The sequence below is a fragment of the Halyomorpha halys genome, unplaced genomic scaffold, assembly GCF_000696795.3.
Source record: "Halyomorpha halys isolate HHAL.00 unplaced genomic scaffold, Hhal_1.1 Scaffold813.1, whole genome shotgun sequence".
NCBI classification, from domain to species: Eukaryota; Metazoa; Arthropoda; class Insecta; order Hemiptera; family Pentatomidae; genus Halyomorpha; species Halyomorpha halys.
In genome coordinates this window covers 337,491-358,740 of record NW_027113046.1, presented here as the reverse complement: position 1 = coordinate 358,740, position 21,250 = coordinate 337,491, and the positions used below count along the sequence as shown (strand labels likewise).

The 21,250-nt window shown below is 28.0% G+C and overlaps 2 protein-coding genes and 1 long non-coding RNA gene across 6 annotated transcripts in view; 1 reads left to right on the top strand and 2 right to left on the bottom strand.

Annotated features, from left to right (window-relative positions):
• Positions 1 to 10,116, bottom strand: part of ATP7 (copper-transporting ATPase 1) — a 42,253-nt gene extending 32,137 nt beyond the window's left edge. For 2 of the 3 annotated variants that reach the window (XR_010844329.1, XM_014429642.3), the window contains exon 1: positions 2,336 to 2,542. Coding sequence is in view for 2 of the 3 variants with exons in the window: in XM_014429642.3 (XP_014285128.1) it covers positions 2,336 to 2,478 (143 nt within the window). In the remaining variant the exon portion in view is untranslated. Of the gene's footprint in view, positions 1 to 2,335; positions 2,543 to 9,737 lie in introns of those variants that run through there. The other variant, XM_014429643.3, reaches the window with a different exon arrangement.
• Positions 1 to 14,340, top strand: part of LOC136796584 (uncharacterized) — a 16,252-nt gene extending 1,912 nt beyond the window's left edge. Inside the window, exons 2-4 of the long non-coding RNA XR_010844330.1 lie at positions 395 to 523; positions 4,281 to 4,415; positions 13,348 to 14,340. This is a non-coding gene — a long non-coding RNA (uncharacterized lncRNA). The remainder of the gene's footprint in view (positions 1 to 394; positions 524 to 4,280; positions 4,416 to 13,347) is intronic.
• Positions 14,341 to 14,748: 408 nt separating this feature from the next.
• Positions 14,749 to 21,250, bottom strand: part of Ubqn (ubiquilin) — a 16,911-nt gene continuing 10,409 nt past the window's right edge. Inside the window, exons 5-11 of one of the 2 annotated variants that reach the window (XR_001344006.3) lie at positions 19,925 to 20,047; positions 19,498 to 19,847; positions 19,077 to 19,231; positions 17,701 to 17,875; positions 17,494 to 17,608; positions 15,989 to 16,146; positions 14,749 to 15,071 (exon numbers count right to left, since the gene is read on the bottom strand). Coding sequence is in view for 1 of the 2 variants with exons in the window: in XM_014429646.3 (XP_014285132.1) it covers positions 16,067 to 16,146; positions 17,494 to 17,608; positions 17,701 to 17,875; positions 19,077 to 19,231; positions 19,498 to 19,847; positions 19,925 to 20,047 (998 nt within the window). In the remaining variant the exon portion in view is untranslated. Of the gene's footprint in view, positions 16,147 to 17,493; positions 17,609 to 17,700; positions 17,876 to 19,076; positions 19,232 to 19,497; positions 19,848 to 19,924; positions 20,048 to 21,250 lie in introns of both variants that reach the window. The other variant, XM_014429646.3, reaches the window with a different exon arrangement.

Genomic DNA, 21,250 nt, shown 5'->3' with positions numbered 1-21,250 from the left:
ATATCCTATCCTATCCATGTATCGGATGGAGATTAGTTCACTGGAAACTTATTACATATTTTTGAATTTTTTATTTGACTGGACATATCTTTAAAAATTTAATAATAAATACTTGAGAATAATTTTGACAAAATTACTTATTTCAAAGTTTTTCAAACACTTGATATTTACTTTCTGCTCTTAAACCCATAGAAAGTAAATATAAAATTCAAATAAATGATGCAAATATATTTTACTGAGATAACATAAAAAAATGAGATAACATACATAGATTTAGGCCTTTAAGTTCATTGGTGTGCTCCATCATTATCTAATATCACATAATATAAACCTGGTTATTTACCTCAAAACCTCAACTACAAAATCCCTGTTTTAAAATGAAACACGGTTTCAGATAAAAACAAAATCACAACACAGCATATGTTAACTACCAAACTAGCATTTGAAATAGGAGCTTTGAAAGAAAAAATACTGAGACAGATTTACTTCAGATCCAAAAGTAATTCTAACATTATTCTCAAAGGTAAGTAGTATTCATTCCAATCCCATAGTTTCTGTGATTTTGTAAGTCCGGTAATGTTTATGATTACCTTCCGACATGTACATGTTTTAATGAATTCTATTAAAATAAATAAGTACCAAGTACTTTCCATAATTTGAGAAGAGATTAAAGGCTTAATATGAGTAGTAAATATTTCTGTAAACAAATTAATTTCACATTTTAACATCAAACAACAATAACATAAATTTGAAAAGATTTGCTAAAAAAGAAGAAATAATTGCTCTAATGAGAGTGAATAAATTTAGGTATGGAACATCGAGATCATTATGGATGCTTTTATTTGTGATTGAGGATTTTCGACTGTACGGATTGGATACAAGATGAATTTTATGGTTTAGAGGAGTCCCAAAGCTCAACTTCAAAAGTCCAAGTAGGCAATATTATTGTCATGTAAATGAGTCTTTTGTAATTAATTGAAAGTTTAGACGGTTTGTCAAGTCTTGTTTATAATAATCAGAATCAACGAGAAATTTCCTATCTTTTTAATCTTGTATTAGGATTCAAGTTAGTCATTTGTCCAGATGTAGTCCTAAGGAACCAGTTCGACAGGGATAAGTGGATTATTATTTTAAAATACTTAAGAGCAGAAAGACAAACTGATATTAAAGCCACAATGTTGCAGCTGAAATTAAATAATGATGTTCAAATCATATTTAAAACATTTATTTCATTATTTGCTAGCAACTGTTATGTGGGATTATTTCCATCTTCAGAGATTGAAATATAAAACTTTAGATAACATTTTACTTTTTATATATTATAAAATTTGAATTAAATAAAAATTTTAATTATTTCGATGCTTAATGTTAGGAAACAAATAAAACTAATATTTCAATAAGCTTCAAAATAAATACAATAAACATTATTTAAGTTTCTATTTCAAAAAAAGATAATAATAAAATTCAAACACGGTAACTTTTTTTAATTTTATAAGATATATTGATTAAATTATTTATTTAATTAAGGACTAAAAAAGTATTGTTTAGGATAGAATTTCGGAAATACCATTTGCTATGTCATCACCAAATTATTTTGTGTTCATCTGTATTATTTTCTTGAATTGTTCTTGTTATTAATTTAATTGATAATTGAAAAGTTATTGTTGATCTAAAATAGTACCATTGAACACAGAGAATCAGACTAACACGTCGATATGTTAACGCTTAATGAAGTAAACATTTTAAGCAGTATTAGGGATGTCATTAACTTAAAATGTTATAAATAGCAATAAGAATTGTTGAGTCGATATTATATCTTCAAGGAAAGCAACCAGTAAAGAAATATATCTGTTTTAATGTACCAAGTTTGGGATTAATAGACAAATATTAAATTTAAATTAATCAAAGATAAAAACACACATACTTAATAAAATTCCATGATTGAAATAGTGGGATAGTTAACACTGGATAACATTGATATCACCTATAATACTAAATTTATAAAGAAAACTATCTAGTTTTTATAATTTAAGCCCACTATATTTCAGATACATTAAAATGAATTACAATAAAGTTTCAATTCAATGAAGCAATAAACAGTTCGGCAAATCTAATGCTTAGTATATGTAAATCTAAGAGAGTAAGTATATGTATCATAAATCATAATTAACTATTATTATACTTTAATTTAATTAAATGAGAATATTATATTTGTCCATAGATGATCCTATTAATATCTAAAAACTGACAACTTATAGAAACGACTTGATAAAGTGATTGTTTATGTGCTTAATTACTTAAAATGACAGTAAATTATTTAAAATACATATATTACCTCCAACCACTAAATTTAGGAACGAGTTTATATTGTACATATTTAGCTTTTCTATAAGTTGTGATGACATTTAACATACTAAATATATCCAGTGTCCACCAAATAAACTTTGTCACACAATTGTATAGGTTCGTAATAACCATTAAGTTTGTTTTATCAACTACGACGTATAACAGTAAGAAGGGGACACAGTGGAGGTCCCAAGAGACATTAAAAACTAAACCCAGATAAAAAACAAGATGAAATTAACATACTTTAAGATACTAAGCCCATTGAAAGTCAAAGATTAGATAAAACGAGCATTTGGTATTTTAGTCGAGAGTATATAGCAGGAAAAGAACTTTAAAAGTTTATTTAGGAAATAAAAAAAAACTAAAAAGAACAAATAAATTTTTGATCCAGAATATGTCTAATACCAATAAGTCAAACACTGAAAAAAAAAAAAAAGGAAACAAATCAACAACAAATATACCAGTCATCATAATATTTACAGTGTTAACAAACAAAAGTTTTATATAATTTAGATCAATATAATTAATAATACAATATAAATAATTTAGATCAACACCGAATAGATAGTAAACAAAAAAAATTCAAGCAGCTCAATTGATCAAGACCTCTATAAGAAATGAGTAGACATCAACAAGCAGTGCAAAAAAACAAATGATTTTATCCCCCCAAAAAAAAAAAAAATTACAATTATTTCACTCACCCGCTTTGTTGCTGACCACCCAAAACAATTATTATTCTAAGGATAACATTATAATTAAAACTAAAAATATAATATAGTAAAAAAAAAAAATTAGTTTACTTATTCATTTTAAATTTTATTGTATTTTTATAACAGTAAATACATGCATAACTTCATCAAATTGATTAAAATTTATGTATATTTACTTATATAAATTTATTTTACAACATCTTATTTATGAACTGTATTAGGGATAACTTAAAGAAAATATGAATCAATATAAATATGAATGAATGAATAACAATCTATTGATTAATAAATTAGTCATGAATTATTAATCACCAACTAGTACTAACAGACTTTTAAATAGTATTTCAATAAGCAATTGTTCAAAAAATTGATGATTATAAAATTCGAAAAAGACTATGGAAAACCTTCAAGGATTTTAAATCGAAGTTCTTTATTACCTTCAATTTTCAAATCATTGAAATATTTCATAAAAAGCAGTTTTTAAAATTGATTGTGATGATACATAATATTTTCCAGGAATTTAATGAGTAATCCATATCTATAATTTGGTACAGTAATTTTAAAACATGCTTTTTATAATTGTTCTCATGATGCACAAAAAAGAAATAGGCTTAACACCCTTTGTAGGGTTTTTTTACCTTTATAGTGGCAGAATGTGACCCAGAAGGGTCTCCCAACAATAAAATAGATAAAACAAAAAATAAATAGATTTTATAAGAAATGCATAAATATCATCTAGGTATAGTTTTTATATAACAGAAATGGTTGTCCGAAACTTTTCACCAACAGTCTATAAGATAATATGAAATTTTTTTGAATATATCACTGATATATTAAAACAAAAAAATAGTGTTGACTATACTTGAAAGTAAAACTACTAACCACAGTTTGAAAATGAAACACATAAAAATAATGAAATATTGTATACAATTATTATCATTATTAATGATTAAAAAAACTAAAAATTAAATCAATAAAATTGATACAACTAAAATTTAAGATAACAAGAACAAGTTTGGATAAAGAAAATTGCTGACTCAGCTTGGTTTTTAACACTGAAACAAACACCAGCATTACATTATTTCTTTATTTACCAGTTAACAATACCGAATTATGAAGCTTGGACATTGACCAATCTCTTGATAAAATCATATGCCATTGATGGATATTATGGGTTACAAACAGGAAACTACAACAAAGATATAACAATCTCTGATTCCCCAGGTATCGTGATAAGATAAAGCACATACTCAGACTGGACAGATACCCATCAGGGAAGAGAAATGGGTTGGAACAGAGGAAAATAAACTCGAAGGGGAAACAAAAATAAGGAAACATATAAAGTTGATCGAAATCAAGGTAAGGTATTCACTATAAAGATTAAAAAGTTAAAAGCAATTAAATAAGTGTTGTAAACTAACAATGATTACATAACTATACAGTGAGAAATATAAAATAATAATATTATCATATTTTTATTTTACCATTAAAATAATTTACTATTTAAAAACATTAAATCTCAAGAGTATAAATTTGTTAGGAATTAGTTAACATTAAAAGTTCAGGACTAAAACTTACAATTGACTTATATAAATAACAATTATAGTAGACGCTCCTAATCTAAACTAATTATAACCAAGGAGATCATGATTAGCAAAACATGTGCATTATCGAATGGTAAAAAAACTAACTCAGTTAATAGTAGATCAATTTAAAAACATAATGGATAAATTAAAAATATAATAATAGTTAGCTATTAATGAAATAAATGAAATTTATATTTATATTTTATAAGAAGTTGATTGGGAAGTGCAGCCAATGAAGTGAAAATCAAAAATTATTGAGCTCCAATGTTTCGAACTAAATTGCTCGGTAAGTTTCACAAAGAGTCTACCGATCAACTTCTTATTTTAGAAAATATAATTAAATAGTAAAAAATAAAAATTACTTTTTTTTTATTGAAGTTAAAATTACCATTAAATTGAATAGAATAAGAAGACAATATGAGGTGTAAAACGGAGAAAATAATAAGTCAATGAAGGACATATTCCTCTAAGCCAATTTCTATATTTCTACTACCCAACTAAAACCATTCAATCCCTTTTTATTTTCTTATAAATAAGACATACAAGTATGATGTACCTAAATGAAAAGTGCTATGAGTAGGAAACTTTCAAATTACCATTTGAGGTAATGAATGAAAATCAAATTGGCTTGAAGGTCAACAGATACAAATGATTTGAATTTTCAATAGACAAGAATGTTACAACAGTTTATCATAATTCATTCATAAAAGTGACTTTAAGGTTGTGCTAAGATGAAAGAAAAAGTGATATTTAATCGTAACCATCACTTAACCAATTTAGGTTAAACTTTTTAAAATACTTCTTCCCAATTTAGATAAAAACAATATTGTTCAGAGAAAGTATTTCTTAAATTGTCTAGTTCATGTTATAAGATATGGAAAAGTAATTCATACATGGTGTTTCAGGGGAAAATGTCAGTAATGGAGGGTTAGTTAATCAAAAATGCAATTCAATACCACCAATCTTACCTTCCCATATCAATCCATTGTAGATATATGATTTTTCTTCTTTATTTTTTAGCTTTACTTATACCTTAGGTTTTTCCCTTTAACATTTCCTCCCCAAAATGTTTCAAAAATGGGTCACTACTACAAACTCGCAACTTTAATTTTTTAATAAATGGAATATGGTCTGGGTGCGGTCAAGTAAAAATCAAATAGTATTTACTGTTTTAATTGAGCCAACGTTTTTAAAGTGTGAAAGTGTCAAATTTTTAAGTGAGAAAGTAGTTAGAAAAATTCTCTAATTAGAAAACAAATAATACTAAAAAAACCTACCCACGTAACAAATTCTGTTGGTTAGAAGTTATTCACTTATTTGGTAGAGATAGTGGACAGTAACTGTTTTCTCAAAGCTATACAATATAGTGCCAGAGATTACATTAGACATAATTACTAAACAGGCTGTTGATTTAGTATATGATTAAAATTCATTTTCTAATTACTGCATTGTTAAAACCACCTTCAACCCTTAAAAAATAAATAAAAATTAAAGTTGTTTTGTTAGATAAACTATTAAAAAAACATTCCAAAACTAAAACACTGTTTTTGGTAGTAATCTACTTCAGAAACATGTTGGGAGAAAAATCCTAGGTATGAGATAGTAAAACTACAAGAAAAATAATTATCAGGTACTCAAATTGTTGTGGGCATCTAATATTTTTATGAATTCCCAACCTTAATACATTTTTGAAATTAACTTGCTCCCCAAAACAAAATGAAGCAACTTTTATAAAATTCCTAGATTGTTCCACAAAAATTTATTGCTGGAGATTCTACTGACTATTTTGGGAATTACTCACTTTTACTTTGCTATAGTTGCTATGATCGCCTAACAAAGCAATACTTTCCTACAATTTGGTAACTATCATATAAGAAATTCATTGGGAATTTAGAAAATAGAAACAAAAGTTAAGAAATATATAATTACAATAGAAACAATTTGTGTTTTATGGGAAAAAATGTGGTTTTCATAGAAAATCTTCTGAAAAATAACATCTCGACAACAGATTAAGATGGGAAGGTGAGGTTGGTGGCATTGAACTTCATGTTAGATAAATTAAACATTAAATCGTTAAAAAATCCAGACAATAATTTAAATTCTCTTCCCAATTTAAAAAAATAGGTGAGGGAAAGGTCAAAAGAAATTTCTGTTTTACATAAAATGTCATTGCTTATAATTAATCTAATCTAGCTTATACAATTCAGGAAAAATTCATGTTTCATGTGTTAAGCAGTTTTAGATTAATTATAAACAATGAGATTTTATGTAAGACAGAAATTTCTTTTAACCTTTCCCTCACCTATTTTTAAAAAAAAAAAAAAAAAAAAAAATTGAAGAAAAATAATTAAAACTGGTTTTTATTTCGTGGGAGACAATTGGGAAGAGAATTTAAATTATTGTCTAGATGTTTTAACGATTTAATGGTTAATTTATCTAACATGAAGTTCAATGCCACCAACCTCACCTTCCCATCTTAATCTGTTGTCGAGATGTTATTTTTCAAAAGATTTTCAATGAAAACCACATTTTTTCCCCATAAAACACAAATTGTTTCTATTGTAATTATATACGCTGTTGTATTATTATAGGCTTAAGCCGTACGTCAAAACTGAATAAACAAAATAATCTTTGCTAAATATTGTGCTGCTCGTGTAATTAATTGAACATGAAACAGCTGTTTTTTTCAAAATTATTAGAGAATTACTTGTATGATTTGCTTTTAAAATATTCTTCTATATTTTTATCCGTCTTTATTACTTTTTCCTTTATTTTATTGTGTCATTCTCATTTTTATGAACCATACTCATTATTATTCACATTCATCTTTTACCGGAAGCATTACCCTTCCTAGCATAGCTGGTAAACTGCTTTACGGAAACTAGTGAAAACTACTACTTTAGTTAGTTACTTCCGGGAGCCAATGTGGGAACAGATGAAAAAATATGGGAAAAAAGGAAAGTGAAACACTTTTCACAATTTTTGAAAACTTAAAGGGTAACCATTACTACATAAAAAAATAACAAGCCGATTATTACATCAATTCAAGGGCCTCTTTATCATTATACACTGTATCTTTCTATTTTTTTTTTTTTTAACTCGTAATTCATATTCTCCATTCCATTTGCCATAACATTCAATTAATTATTAATTCGTCTTTCTAATTAGATTAGGAAAAAGACAGCCTCCACATTAAAGTTCTTTTCAAACTGAATAAATCATTTTTGATAAAAATTTAACCCCTGATCTAGGAAGTGCTTTTAAGTAAAACTACTGTAAGTTATAAGCAACTAAAAAATAAACAAATAAAATCGCATTACTTCTGAAAAAAAAAATATATATAAACCAATGAAATGTTTCATTCAAGAGTACCTACTTAAAGAAATCAAAATTCTTTACTGTTTATTAATTTTCTAAATTTGTAGCAATAAATCCCATAGATATGTTTATAATAAGTAAAAAAATAAGTTAGTTACAATCGAAAAATATCAGGAATGTTTAGATTAGGTAACAGATCTGGTTAGTAAAATGCAACTGCAAAAACTAAAATAATTAAATTTTAAAACTATCAGTACAGAAAATAACTAAAAAATAATAATATCATCAACCAAAATAAAAACCTTTCAGGTATTATATTAAAAGAATGTTCAACTTTTTATTTAGTGTTTACCAGATATATATATATTCATGATCAATAATTTCTAAACTGTTATTATTGTTGTACTATTATCTTACAGCTAAAGGTATCATGAACTATAAATATTAGTTAAAACTCAAGGTAGTAGTTAATAATGCTTTTTGTATAAGATTCAATTAGACTTGGATGCTATAAAAGGAATGCTATAAATGCTATAAAAGGAATATATTTAGTATAATAATCAGGATTTATTACCTTTATTGATTTAATTATAACTTAAATGACTGTTAGACCCACAAAATTTTTCAATATATTTAATTTAACTGCTACTTCTACAACTACTATAGTCACACGCTTTTTAAACTATAAAAATAATCAAATAAAAAAGTCAGTTCAGCTTATAAGAGATCATAGAAAACCAGAAAAATAGATACGACTTTCTTACTAAGCATTAATCTATATCTATACTATACTAACAAAAAATAGATCTTTGACCACTTCCATCAAAAATTTTGAGTTATAATTCGAATATCTGTTAGTACAAAAAAAAAAAAAAATACCACTTCAAACTAGTGAAATATTCAAACCAACGACCAACATTTTAAAACGGAAACAATAATTTTATTTCGAACTTTCAATTTTTATTCTCTATTCTAAATTATTACATAAACAATAACTTTGTAAGCAACTTTTTATCACACAAATTTAATAAGATAAATGCTAACAAGTTATAAATACAATGTGATATAATATTTCATATTGAAAAATACAAAATACAAAATAGAAAACAAATAGAGAAAATTATAGGTGTATATGTATTAAAATCTATAATCAGGGTGCGCAGATAGTCCAACCACCGAAATTCCCACTTATCAGAGGGCTAAAAATTGAAATTTTAAGTTATTTTGACAAGAAAAATCAACCAAGAGCATATAAATTGTTACAATATTTAAAAATAATCAGACAGTCTTCTTTAATGCAAATTAATAAAATTAACAAATTCAAAATTTGAGAATTTGACTTTATTTAATACTAGCATGAATACTATTTTCTTTTTTTCTCCAACCAAGATTGAATCGAACTCTTTTTTTTTAAACACAACCATTATAATTAAGTGACATAAAGGTCATTTCCATTCAACTGGAACAATATGAAATTATATCTTCACTATTTAATTATCTTACGTGATGTGGTACAATGAATAAGCGATTAAAAATTACAACCACATATAATATGGTACAAAAGAATGGATTGTATATTCAACATGTAAATAATTAATTTCTTTCCAATAGTAAAAAAGTAATACAATTAAACAAATCTATATCAATTTTTTCCTAATCTATAACAATATATGATAGATACATTTCAATAAATCTAACAGATTTTTATTAATCAACAAAGAAACAATTATTCTAAATTGGAGAAGATTGGTAGGTAATTATAAAACAAATAACTCACTTTTTAGAAAGTAAAGAAGGCTTATTGTCAACAGAGCTATCCTTGTTCAATGGGTTTAATGAAAAGGAATGGGACATAATACAGTATTTACCATAACAAAAAAAAGACGAAGCGTGTAGTTTTATATCTTATCTTGTAACACCACAAACAATACAAAGAACATATTCATAGCAACTCAGCAATAAATTAAACTATCAAGTTTCATTAACTTTTCGCAATTCATTTATAACCGCATTCATATTTTAAAACCAAAGTTAATTAAAAATTATTTTCTAAAAACGATAGTAAAAATCTATAAACCGTGGTTTGACACTTAAAAACTGTGAATCATTGAACTGTGAAACACAAATGAAAAACAATGGATTTGACTACTGATACAATTTCAAAACGGCAGTGATGTAGGACTGATAACAATGTGTACAGCGATAACGCAAACTCATATAACTTTTTTTCTATTAGAAAAGATAAAACTTACAAACATTAGGAAAATAAATAACATTTATTTGTAAAAATGTCATTCCGAACTAAGAATTATTTTTTTACCAAAGAAATGATTAAAAAAAATTTATTTATGAAGGGGAGGTGCATGTTTAGGGCTCGCATTTTAGAAATGAATAACAATTTGACCACTTTTCTTATTTTTACCAGAGTGAAAGTCATAATTATTATGATAATTTTACAGCAGTAATAAGTTTATAGAACCTTCGAAGTGTACATATCGCCCACAACTTGTTCAAATGGAGGGGATCTTTAGTAGACATTAACTACAATTTGGAATATGAATAACCAGTATTCCAAATTCGTTTAAAGTCTTTTATAATTGTATTTTATACAAGCAATCGTGTTGACCATGAATATTATGTTCTCTCTCATAGAAGCAGTGACTTAAAAACCATAAACGGTAGTCTTGCTAAAGAATCTATGACACAGGATTTCCAAGGGTTTCTAAGATTTAGTCCTTTTCCTCTTTTCAACGGTAGATGGGTATGTACTGAATATATTTTTACAAGCTGTTTCTAGGGCGAGCTCATTATAAAAAAACAAAAGTATGTGCAGCAAATACAGCTCCCACAATCTGCTAGTAATGAAAATCCCGGCTAGATCCAGATAAATACTGTTAGAAAAACTCTTTATATGATTCTAACTCAGAAATGTTTCAACCAGTAGCATTTATCTTTACTCTTAAACCGAACTCCTATTCTATGGTAGAGATCAAAGGGTTTAACCTACTTAAGGGTGCAAGTTAGGTACCATATCTAAAGGTATCGATGAAATAATCTGAAAATAACACCTCATTGGTATTACCTGATAAATTAGGTGGTATCCACTAAAAATGGAATTAGTCGTGTGAAGGTTCTTTTTTGACCTTAGATAGCTACCTAAAATAACGATTTACGAAGGAGGTGTGTTGGGTATTTTGAGATTTGTATCGTCTTCTTGGAACTGGAATCACATTGACATAGGGCACATTGACAAAGGAAAATACCCAGAACATTGTTCTGCAACGAAGCACGTATTCCCCTTTCACAGATGCTAACAAGGCCACCTATAGGACAGCAACCCCGAGTAAATACCCGGTTCTCCATTTGTTTTAACAGCAATAGCAAACCCATCGGTCTGTACTTTCAGCAAATCGAGCAATGACCTTGGGCTCAGTTTGGAGACCAAAGATATACTGTGTTATAATAACTGGCCGAGTGGAATGGAATCAGGTCTTGAACTAACGGGAACGGTGCGAGTTCTGGATCGAACACTACTCGTTCTTCAAGGATTTCACTTTTGAAAGTTTAATGTTAGGGTTTAAATGACTAGTCGACTTGCAGAAAGTGCTTAATTTTGCGCAAGATCAATGGCATATTTGAAGTTTATAAAAGTTATTAAGATTAGGAGGATTGCATACCTCACTCTCCCTTAAATCGAAAGTAAAGCCAAAAAGTGGGGGGAGAAATTGGCCACCTTCTTGTGCCCAGATTCACATTGAGGTAAAAAGGAATTTCCCCTGATTATGTAATTATTTGTAAACCATACATGATTAGAAAATGTAGTAACTAATATTTTCAGTAATTTAAAACCGAGACCGAAGTCAAACGCTGGTACCAGCTCGTATCCCTTTCCTACTTCTCTGTCACGCCTATGGTGTCCATAAAGCTACTTCTTTTATCTTACCCACTAGGGTTCTCTTTTCCTGGCAGCTTACATTCTCAATTATACTATTTACTCCAAAGTAAAAACCAATTTGATATCTTCATATGTAATAGATAATCAGGAAGACATTAAAACATTTAGAACTGGCGGGAATGACTTCGCATTTCTATGCGTATCTACCTCAATTTTTTATTTGGTTCCCAATTAATTGGTTCTAATTTTCTATGACGTCAGAAATATTGATTCGACAATTGACTACCATCGTTTTCAATGTAAAACAACTGTAGTATAGTTAACTTGTCCGAACATGATATTTATGATATACAAACAATAAATAATTGAAAATTAATATCAATTGAAGAAATTATTTAGATTTATAAGGAAGAAAAATTATCTTTCTTTATCCTATTACGCTCTAACTGCATAAGCCAGGCTAGAAATTCTTTAGTTTACACATACTGGGAAGAAAACATGGGATCTTTGGTGAGTGGATACAAAAACAGATGCATTAAGGAAAAACATAAATTCCTATATTGATGTGCAAGTATGTTAGAGATGTTTTCTTTAGCTTCTAGGGAGAGAGGTTGGGGGTTAATACTCTCTAGCAATCTATGATCTTTTTTTTAATGATGATCTTATAGGTCAGGTAGAAATTTAGGTTACCACAATCTTTTGGCAAAAAATTGAATAAAATCCAACCCTTATGAAAAGGAGTGCCACTCATAGGCCTACCCAGCAGGGGAAGGAGAGAGCTGCTGCTCCCCCAACTAGAAGTGAAAAAATTATTAGTTTAATAAAAATTAATTTTTTTTTTCAAGCAAGTAATTGTAATAACTAATAAAACTGCTATAATTATATAAATTTTGGTTTCATTTGCCTTTTCTGTGCTATGTCACAACCAGGACCATGTCTTGCCCCCCCCAGTTTTGATTCTGGGTACACCCTTGATGCCATTTCAGTTTCCAGGATGCTGAGTAATGGCAACATGCCCCAGACCTTTTGGTGAAGCATATTACAGTTGCAGGTCTCTACCTCATTTGTATATATGCATTAACAGTCCGGATTCACAAGACCAGTTAGGAGAGGAAAAAAGGAAGCAGCTTGATGTCCTTTATATGAAAAAGTGGATAATTTTGGATTTAAAAATTATGTTAATATTATAAAAGAAGAGAAAATCATAAACATTTTCAGCAAATTGTGATTTTGAATTAACTAAATCCATACTGCTATAAACATAATTTTGATTAACAGAACTTCCAAAGTTACAATTTCCTATTAAAAGTTCTCTTTTGATTGCAAAACCTCACACTATACTTTTGAAAATTTATTTGGACCAATGTGAGGGCCAGGACCAAGGTACCTTATTAACACCCAGGTTTTACTTTATCTATTTATATATATTTATGCTAGTTCTTGTTGCTGTGTATCCATTATAATAGTATCTATTTTGCGATAATGACCACAGATCTAATCGACTGAGTCATATTCCTTGAGCGAAGAAATTGTAGTCAGCATGATTAGCAGCTAAGAAATTGGTTGATAGCATATCAGGAGGGTCCGGAGAGCATCAGATGTCTCCAAATTCTTGATAGTGAAGTTATAATTTAATCATTTACATTTTGATATATTATAAATATTTGTTTCCTGTTCTTCAACTTATATAATAATGAATGTATATAATATTATTAAGTTTCGACTCACGAGAATAATGTCCTTCGTTAGAATTCTTTGTATTTATATTTTAAGTTACAAGTACTTTACTTACTTTGTATTGCCAAAAATATTTTAATCATATCAAAAGGATGATGGTGGATCATTTTTTACCTAAATGGTCAGTTTTCTAATTCATAATTTGTATTTCATACCTTATAAAGAAGTCTTTAATATGTTTTAAATATAATTAGATTAAGTTATTAAACTTTTATAAAGTTTTGATTGAAGTCAATAAGGAAACTGATATGTTGAGGTTATATTTTATAAGCAACATTGATAAATTTTATTTTGAAATAAAAACCCAAGGCTTTAAATACATTGAACAATGACAGAGGAACTCTTTACCTATAGATTTTGTTGTGAAATTTAAAGTCTTTAAAAAAAAAGTATAGACACAGCTAATAAAACACAATTTCACCTAAACGTCTGTTTATCCTTTAAATATTTTTATATAATTGTAACATTTCTTAATATAAACCAAATGAGCAGATAAAACTAAGTAAATTGAACACACTTTCATAATTCAACTTGAGCAATTTTTTTTTTTAGAAATTTTAGTTATACTTGTACTTAATAGAATAGGAGTTTTAAGTAGATCTAAAAATTATAATTTAATGCAGGAACATATCATTGTATTCTTTAATCTCCTTCCACATTGTTTTTAAAAAAGAGTTATGATATTTTAATTTACAAAGTTTTTATGGGAATTTCAAAACTGGCACACTTTAAAAAGGTAATGAATTTTCTGAACCAACATAATTCACTTACAGGAACAGGCAAACAGAGGGGATGAAGTCATATTTGTCAAAAGGTGATATATACTGCATTTAGTTGTCAATATAATGTTTCCGAAATTGACGAGTAAAAACAAAATACAACAGTAAAAAAATCTATTATTACTTTTTTGTTATATCTTGCGCGAGCGACAGAGATCTTATTTTTCAAATTGTTTTATTACCATTGTCAAATAACTTTTATTTCTTCAAAAACTACTATGATCTGACATTAGAATAGTGATATTGTGAATAAATCATAATAAGAATAAAGTCAATGCATAAAGGGATGAGGTATGAAATGAATTTTAATTTTAGTTCTTTCATTTATGTAAATAATTAATTTTACACAGAGGATATAACTACAAAAAAGAAGTATATACATTTTTTTAAGTATTTTATTACACCAAAACAATATAATATATATTTATATATATATTTATGTACATCAAAATGAGGCAACTAAATTACACTAAAAGAACAGCTTACAATAACAGTAAAATTGTTCTTGATAAACTCTTTACACACATAACATTTACTGTTTTTAATTAATACACTATCATCAAAATAATTGTTTAAAGCTAAATATTAAATTGGAAAAACCAAGTGAATTTCCCAGGATATAAGCAGCAAGAGGGAAGAAAAATCTGGTGATAAAAGGTCAAAACTTGATAAATCAAATACGCTCAATACCACAAGGAACCTAATAAGATTATATGAAATTAAAAAATTGGAACCACAAGTTCAAACAAAATTTTGCATCCTAGCTACAGTAATAAATAATGTGCATCCATACAAGACTACAAATTTATTAAACATTCATACAATTACAAAAAAAAAATAGGATATAAATAGATATTTAATGATTAAGGACAATTTTTAAAAATTCAGATTAATATATAATTATGAAATATAAAGTTTCTGAATGACATAAATCTTTTACAACCTTCTCAATAAGCTTTTAGTCATACTTCATTCATGTTTTTTATGTCATAAACCAAAAATAGAACAGTTACTAACCAAATAAAAAATAAGAACAGTTAAACTGTATACCAATCACATTTAAAATAAATTCTAAAGTTTCAATTTTATAACCTACAATTGGACTAATAACCACCAGATGTAGCTAGTTACCTTAAACAATGCACTGTTTCACCTAATTCTATCAGTAGCACAGAAATAGTTTCTATGTACAAATAATATATAAATAAGTAACTAGATGGCTCTTTGTATTTTATTCTGTATTATACTTGACAATTACATGAGAATGTTCAAAAAAACAAATTAAATTTAAAAAATGATTATAAGATAATGACAAATTTTGTAAGATAACAACAATTTAATAGATGTTAATTTTAAAACATACTGCAGAGATAATTTAATAACAACTTTTCATTTTAAAACGATGTATTAAGTAATAATTTATACAAAATTAAAAGAACAATGCACATAAACATTTCACTGAGATAAAACACCCACAACTAAACCATAAAACAAAATTGAATTTACTGGTCAATAATATAAAAGGAAAAAAAAAAAAAAAAACTAAATGAAAACATGGTATCATGGGAGAAATTTTAAACTGAAAAGAAACAAAATTTTCTAAATGAGTGTATTTACCATAATACAATCTGAGTTGGGGGTGCCTGCAAGGAGGAGCAGGAATTCAATGAAATTCCAATTTTAGCTGGGTTAAGGTTAGCTTTGAGGAGTCAGCTGCCCGTTGCCCAGTAGCCTTTCCACCGCAGCATTAACGTCCCCAAAAGTTGCTATCAGTGCTAAAAAACAGTTATCAGAAAATTAATGCAATCAACGTAAGCAATACATACTATATTGAAATTATATTTCAGATATTTGGTAGCAACTCATGAAATATCTGTTTTAATAGCTAGAAATATTGGAACAAGAATGAACTATGTAAACTACATAGGATAATCAGCATAACCAGATGCATCAGAAAATGAAATCATAACCACTAACCTAAAAGTCTCCTACCAAATGAACCCATGTTATTTTATTTAGTGACTGCAGTGCTAATTTTAGCAATATTTAAGAGATAAATCCTGTTAGATTCCAAGAAGGGTCTTCCTGAAAACCAGGAATACTTTCTGTTCTTCCTCAATTTTAGAATGTACAACATAGGAAGTAAATTTCCCCATTCTTATTATCAATTCAAAAAATTCCTCTTCATAATTCTGCAATTCTTTATAAAGCAAAATATAATAGCCCTAAACCAATCTAGTTCGATTAAAACTTCATGAATACAATGTTTTGCTTCATGTATTTGTTGTTGAATGTTAAGCAAATATTTTTGTTTATTTATTATTTTTCAGGCTTATGTTGACAAAGACATCTTTTCACAGCACATTGCAGAACAAATTAAGTGTGTATATGTAGCAATACAGTGGTGATATTCAAAATATTTAACAAAACCTAGCCTCCTCCAGCGTGGCTTCAACCTGAATTACCTAACTATCTAAATAAATGAACTATTTTTAAAAAAGTTAAAATAAAAATGTTTCTTTATTTATGCTTCGCCAATTGCTATTTTAACTTAGGTTAACACATCAACAGTTAATTTAATTCCTCAAGCTGCACTTTCATTAAATTAAAGGCTATAACAGATTGCAATTTTAAAGATAACTTATTTTACCTGGTTGAAGACTACAATAATGTTAAACCCCAATAAATTAACAACCATAGATAGAATAATCAATCAAACTGGTTTTATTCTTATTTCATAAATTTTTTTTAAAGCTTTACCCTATTAAAATGTAATTTTTTTTTTTTTAAATTGCAAAAATTGTTTTGTTTTTTCCTTTAAATTTTTCATCTCTATTTTCGTTTTGAAAGATATGCAGATCCATTTCTGTACGATTTTTTAATTAAGCTGAATTTTCAAATCGTTTACTTATTCTTTTGAGATAATTTTTTTAGGTACAAATAACGTTAATTTGGAACCAATTTTTTTCCTCTACAAACCTTTCCAAATGTATGAAACAAATTAATTGAAAAAAAGAATACATTAAAACCTAGAAGGTTCATGGAACACTTTCCAAGAATGATAGCATAGGTAAAGATTAAAATCATTAATAGATTTTGAAGCTAATAAATATTAAACTTACCTTGAATATTTGCTTCTCTATTGACAAAACCCATGGCCGAGAGCTGCTCTAACTGGGAACGATACCTCTCTTCAGGAGGTTGACTTGGGTTAGTATTACTGGTCATATTGCCCATCTAAAAAGCATTGACCACATCAATAATAATATTTAAAGTCAATAAGTGTAAACATAATCAAGGAAAGTAAATAGGCATATTGAAAAACCTACCATCCTAGCCATAAGCTGTGTAAGGTAATCGGTCTGCTGTTGTTGCCCCGGTTGTGACGACTGATTATTAGCTCCAGCGGTAGGAGTGGCGGTGGGATTTGTTCCGATACCTGTTGAAGGTCTGGTCCCACCAGCGGGATCCATTCCTGGCACCCCACCCATTCCGAAGCCCATACTGAAAATTAGATAAATCATTATTACTAGGCTATAAATAAATTCAACAGTTTGAATTAAGTCACAGATTTAACTGATTCAGATAGGAAAATCATGATCTAAATAATTTAGATTCATTTGACTGGGAGAGCTGAACAATCATCTAATGAGAATGGAGAGATGAGAAAAAAACAGGTCCTTTCGAGTCTAGTGTATCCAATCATTGAATAATAAGGAAGTTTTGATTATGAGGAAATATACTAACGGAATGTTAAGGTTTTGACATAGCAAACTGTTTCTGGTATATAATGGTTTCTGTACGATTATTTATAAAACCATTCAATAAAATGTTATAAAAAGAGATGACAATTTTAAGCAATTGCATATTTAATTAGTATGTATACTTTCTTAAGGATTAGTAGGTATCTTCTTGAGTTAGTTTTCAAGTAAACACAATGACCCACAAAATCATTTTGATTTTTCATATTTGAGACCAAGTTAAATCTTTGCCGTGTTTGGTTTGACCTGTGGCTTCTATTCAAACAAAATAAAAGACATGTGCATAAATACAAGCCACAGCTATTAAATCATATTTCTATTACTTGTTTGTATTAATTGATTATAGTTACTTTTTAAGTGACAGAAGGTTAAACTTCACTAAATTAAGTATCAAAATGTATTTGATTAATTTTTTTCATTCTATTCTATTTCAGTATAGGTAATCCCCAAACTTAGGGTTCTATTCGTTGGAAAGTGACTAAAGATAAATTGGACTTAAGTCGAGTTTTTCTCAACCAAAATATGTATACACATATAAAGCTATGTTTATATATAAAAATTATAAAAAAACTAGCTATAAATTTGTATACCTTAAAGTTAAAGAGCTTTATTTTTCATTTTAATTAATTTTTTAACAGCTTCCTTCAATTGGAAAATTCTATTAATTTTTTTTTGGTAAGAGTTGTAATTTTGAATCCCCTTAGATGTTAAGTTGCTTGTATAAATTAGTGAACAATTTAAATCCGAAAAAACTTAAAACAGGGCAACATACAACAGAGACTGGCTGTACCAATTATCTATCATATTATGTCTGATGGCCAAGTCAATGTAAGGAAATGAAATGTTTTCTGAAATTTAGACTGTTCAATAGCATAATAATCCAGTCTCCAGTTGTACTACAAAAACAAAAAGGTATTACACTGTAGAACAAACAAAAAACTTACGTATTAGCTAAACCAGGAGCAGCAGTTCGCAATGTCTCTAAGCCTTGTTGTATCTGCTGTATTGCTGTCAGGGCTTGTGGATTTGTAAACAAACTTTGCATTTCTGGATTTTGAAGCTGATTCATAAGTGTTGGCATCATTTCCCTCATTTGAGACTAAGTAAAATCATTAAATATAATTAATATTATAGATCACTATGATTTCTTAGAGATGTAAAATAGAAACAACCAATCATCATTTGAAAACTAAAATTTCAGAGGGATGAAGCCAAATATATTTTCCATATGTGCATTTATACTCTCCTTCCACAGGAAGTTTGAGGTGATAAACTATATTCACACCAATAAAGATACTAGTATTTGGACATTAACATCATAAAATTTATTTATAACTATTGATAACTAGTAGTTAATAAACTTACTTGAAGCATAGGATTATTGGCAAAAAGAGGATTCGATGCAATAACATTATTAGCGAGGTTCGGATCGGCAGCCATGGCCTGTAACATCGTTTGCATGTAGGGTGCAGACATGAGGCTCTGTAGCAATTGCGGATTCTCAGACATTTGTTGAATCAAATGCTGCATGCCAGAAGAGGAGAAAAGGTTGCTACCCAATGGAGTCCCAGTGCCACCACCACCACCACCACCAGTAGTACCACCGGCATTGGTCGTTCCAGTTCCAGCGCTATTAGGAGTAGTACTGTTAGCAGACCAAGGGTTAGGAAGAGGTTCAACATTTTCTTGACCCTGCTGTGGATTATTGACAGAATCTACAAGAAAATAGAAATAAAAGTAAACAAATTTTAAAAACTGAAAACTTAAGTTATAAATCATCAAGTTAACAAACCTGCTCCTCCAGCAGAACCAGAAACAAGATTGGAAAAAGGGTTAACTCCAAACTGCTCAGAAGCTGCATTTAACATTGGTTCCTGAATATCTCTATACATTCTATGTAAAGCACTATATCCTCCTACAAATAAACATTGTTTATATGTTAAAAACGGGCTATCAAATAATTTAAAATGTTGAATATGATTTCAAGTTATTTAACAACAATAATTAAACAGTAAAATTTTCATAGCTGAATATCCTATGACTAAAGTTCGAGAGAATAGAAAATAATAGAAGTATAAAACAAGTGTTAATTTTTTTCATGTCTGGCAAATCTGATTCGCATCACTCTATGATGGCAAAAACCAAAATTGGAAATAAAAACCAATTACAGGTAGGAAACACTTAATTATGTCAGCAGGAGAGGGGTCAGCCATAACCATTGGTGTAGCTAACCCTTTCTCCATATATTTTGTTAAAATGAACCGTAATTTTTTTTAAATATTATTAATTATTACTCATTATAAGAGGTAATTTATAAATAATCATTTTATTATTTATAGTTACCAAAGTTGCTTTTATTCAATGTTCAAATAATTTTAACTTTTGATCTTTCCTATATTTATATACTAGAGTTTATGATTAGAATACCAATTTAAATATCCCTCAACTGTAAAAACAAATTGCAGTAAGACTGATAATTTTAAAAGAATTAATTAATTAAAATTAAAAAATTGGAACAGTGCAGTCTAAATCAGAAAGACACTGATTGCCATGAACTTATAACTGATAAGTGGAAACTTAAAAAATAATTAATAATTAATTTTAGACATCAAGAAACAGTTACATTATGATTAAAAAGAAAAGATACTTTCATTTGTTCTGTATTAATGGCCTGTGTCAAGCACGAGTCAAGTGGACATGAGCAGTTCTTTCTGAGATTTGCTGTATACAATACAGTACCAGTTTTTACAGAGAATTCATATTAGTTAATCATTAACTTAACGAGCCGTTCTTTTTTTTTTAATTGTTTTTTATTTAGACTAGATTTTTGTGGAATCTACAGAGAAAATTATTTTACTTCATAACTTTCTCCAAGTGTTATCTAAATAATTATAAAAATCAGTAATTAGCAATAGCGATAACTGAAGCAATATACATAGACAGTGAAGCGTTTTTTTAAATGATCATAATCAATAAGTGAAACAGTATTAGGAAATGAATATTTAAAGTTAACTTAAATCTGGTCAATGAAGTGGAACATAAGTTATGGGGTCACCACATATATAAGCCTGAAATGTCCAGGAAAAGAGTAATAAAAAAAAAAAAAAAAAAAAAAAAA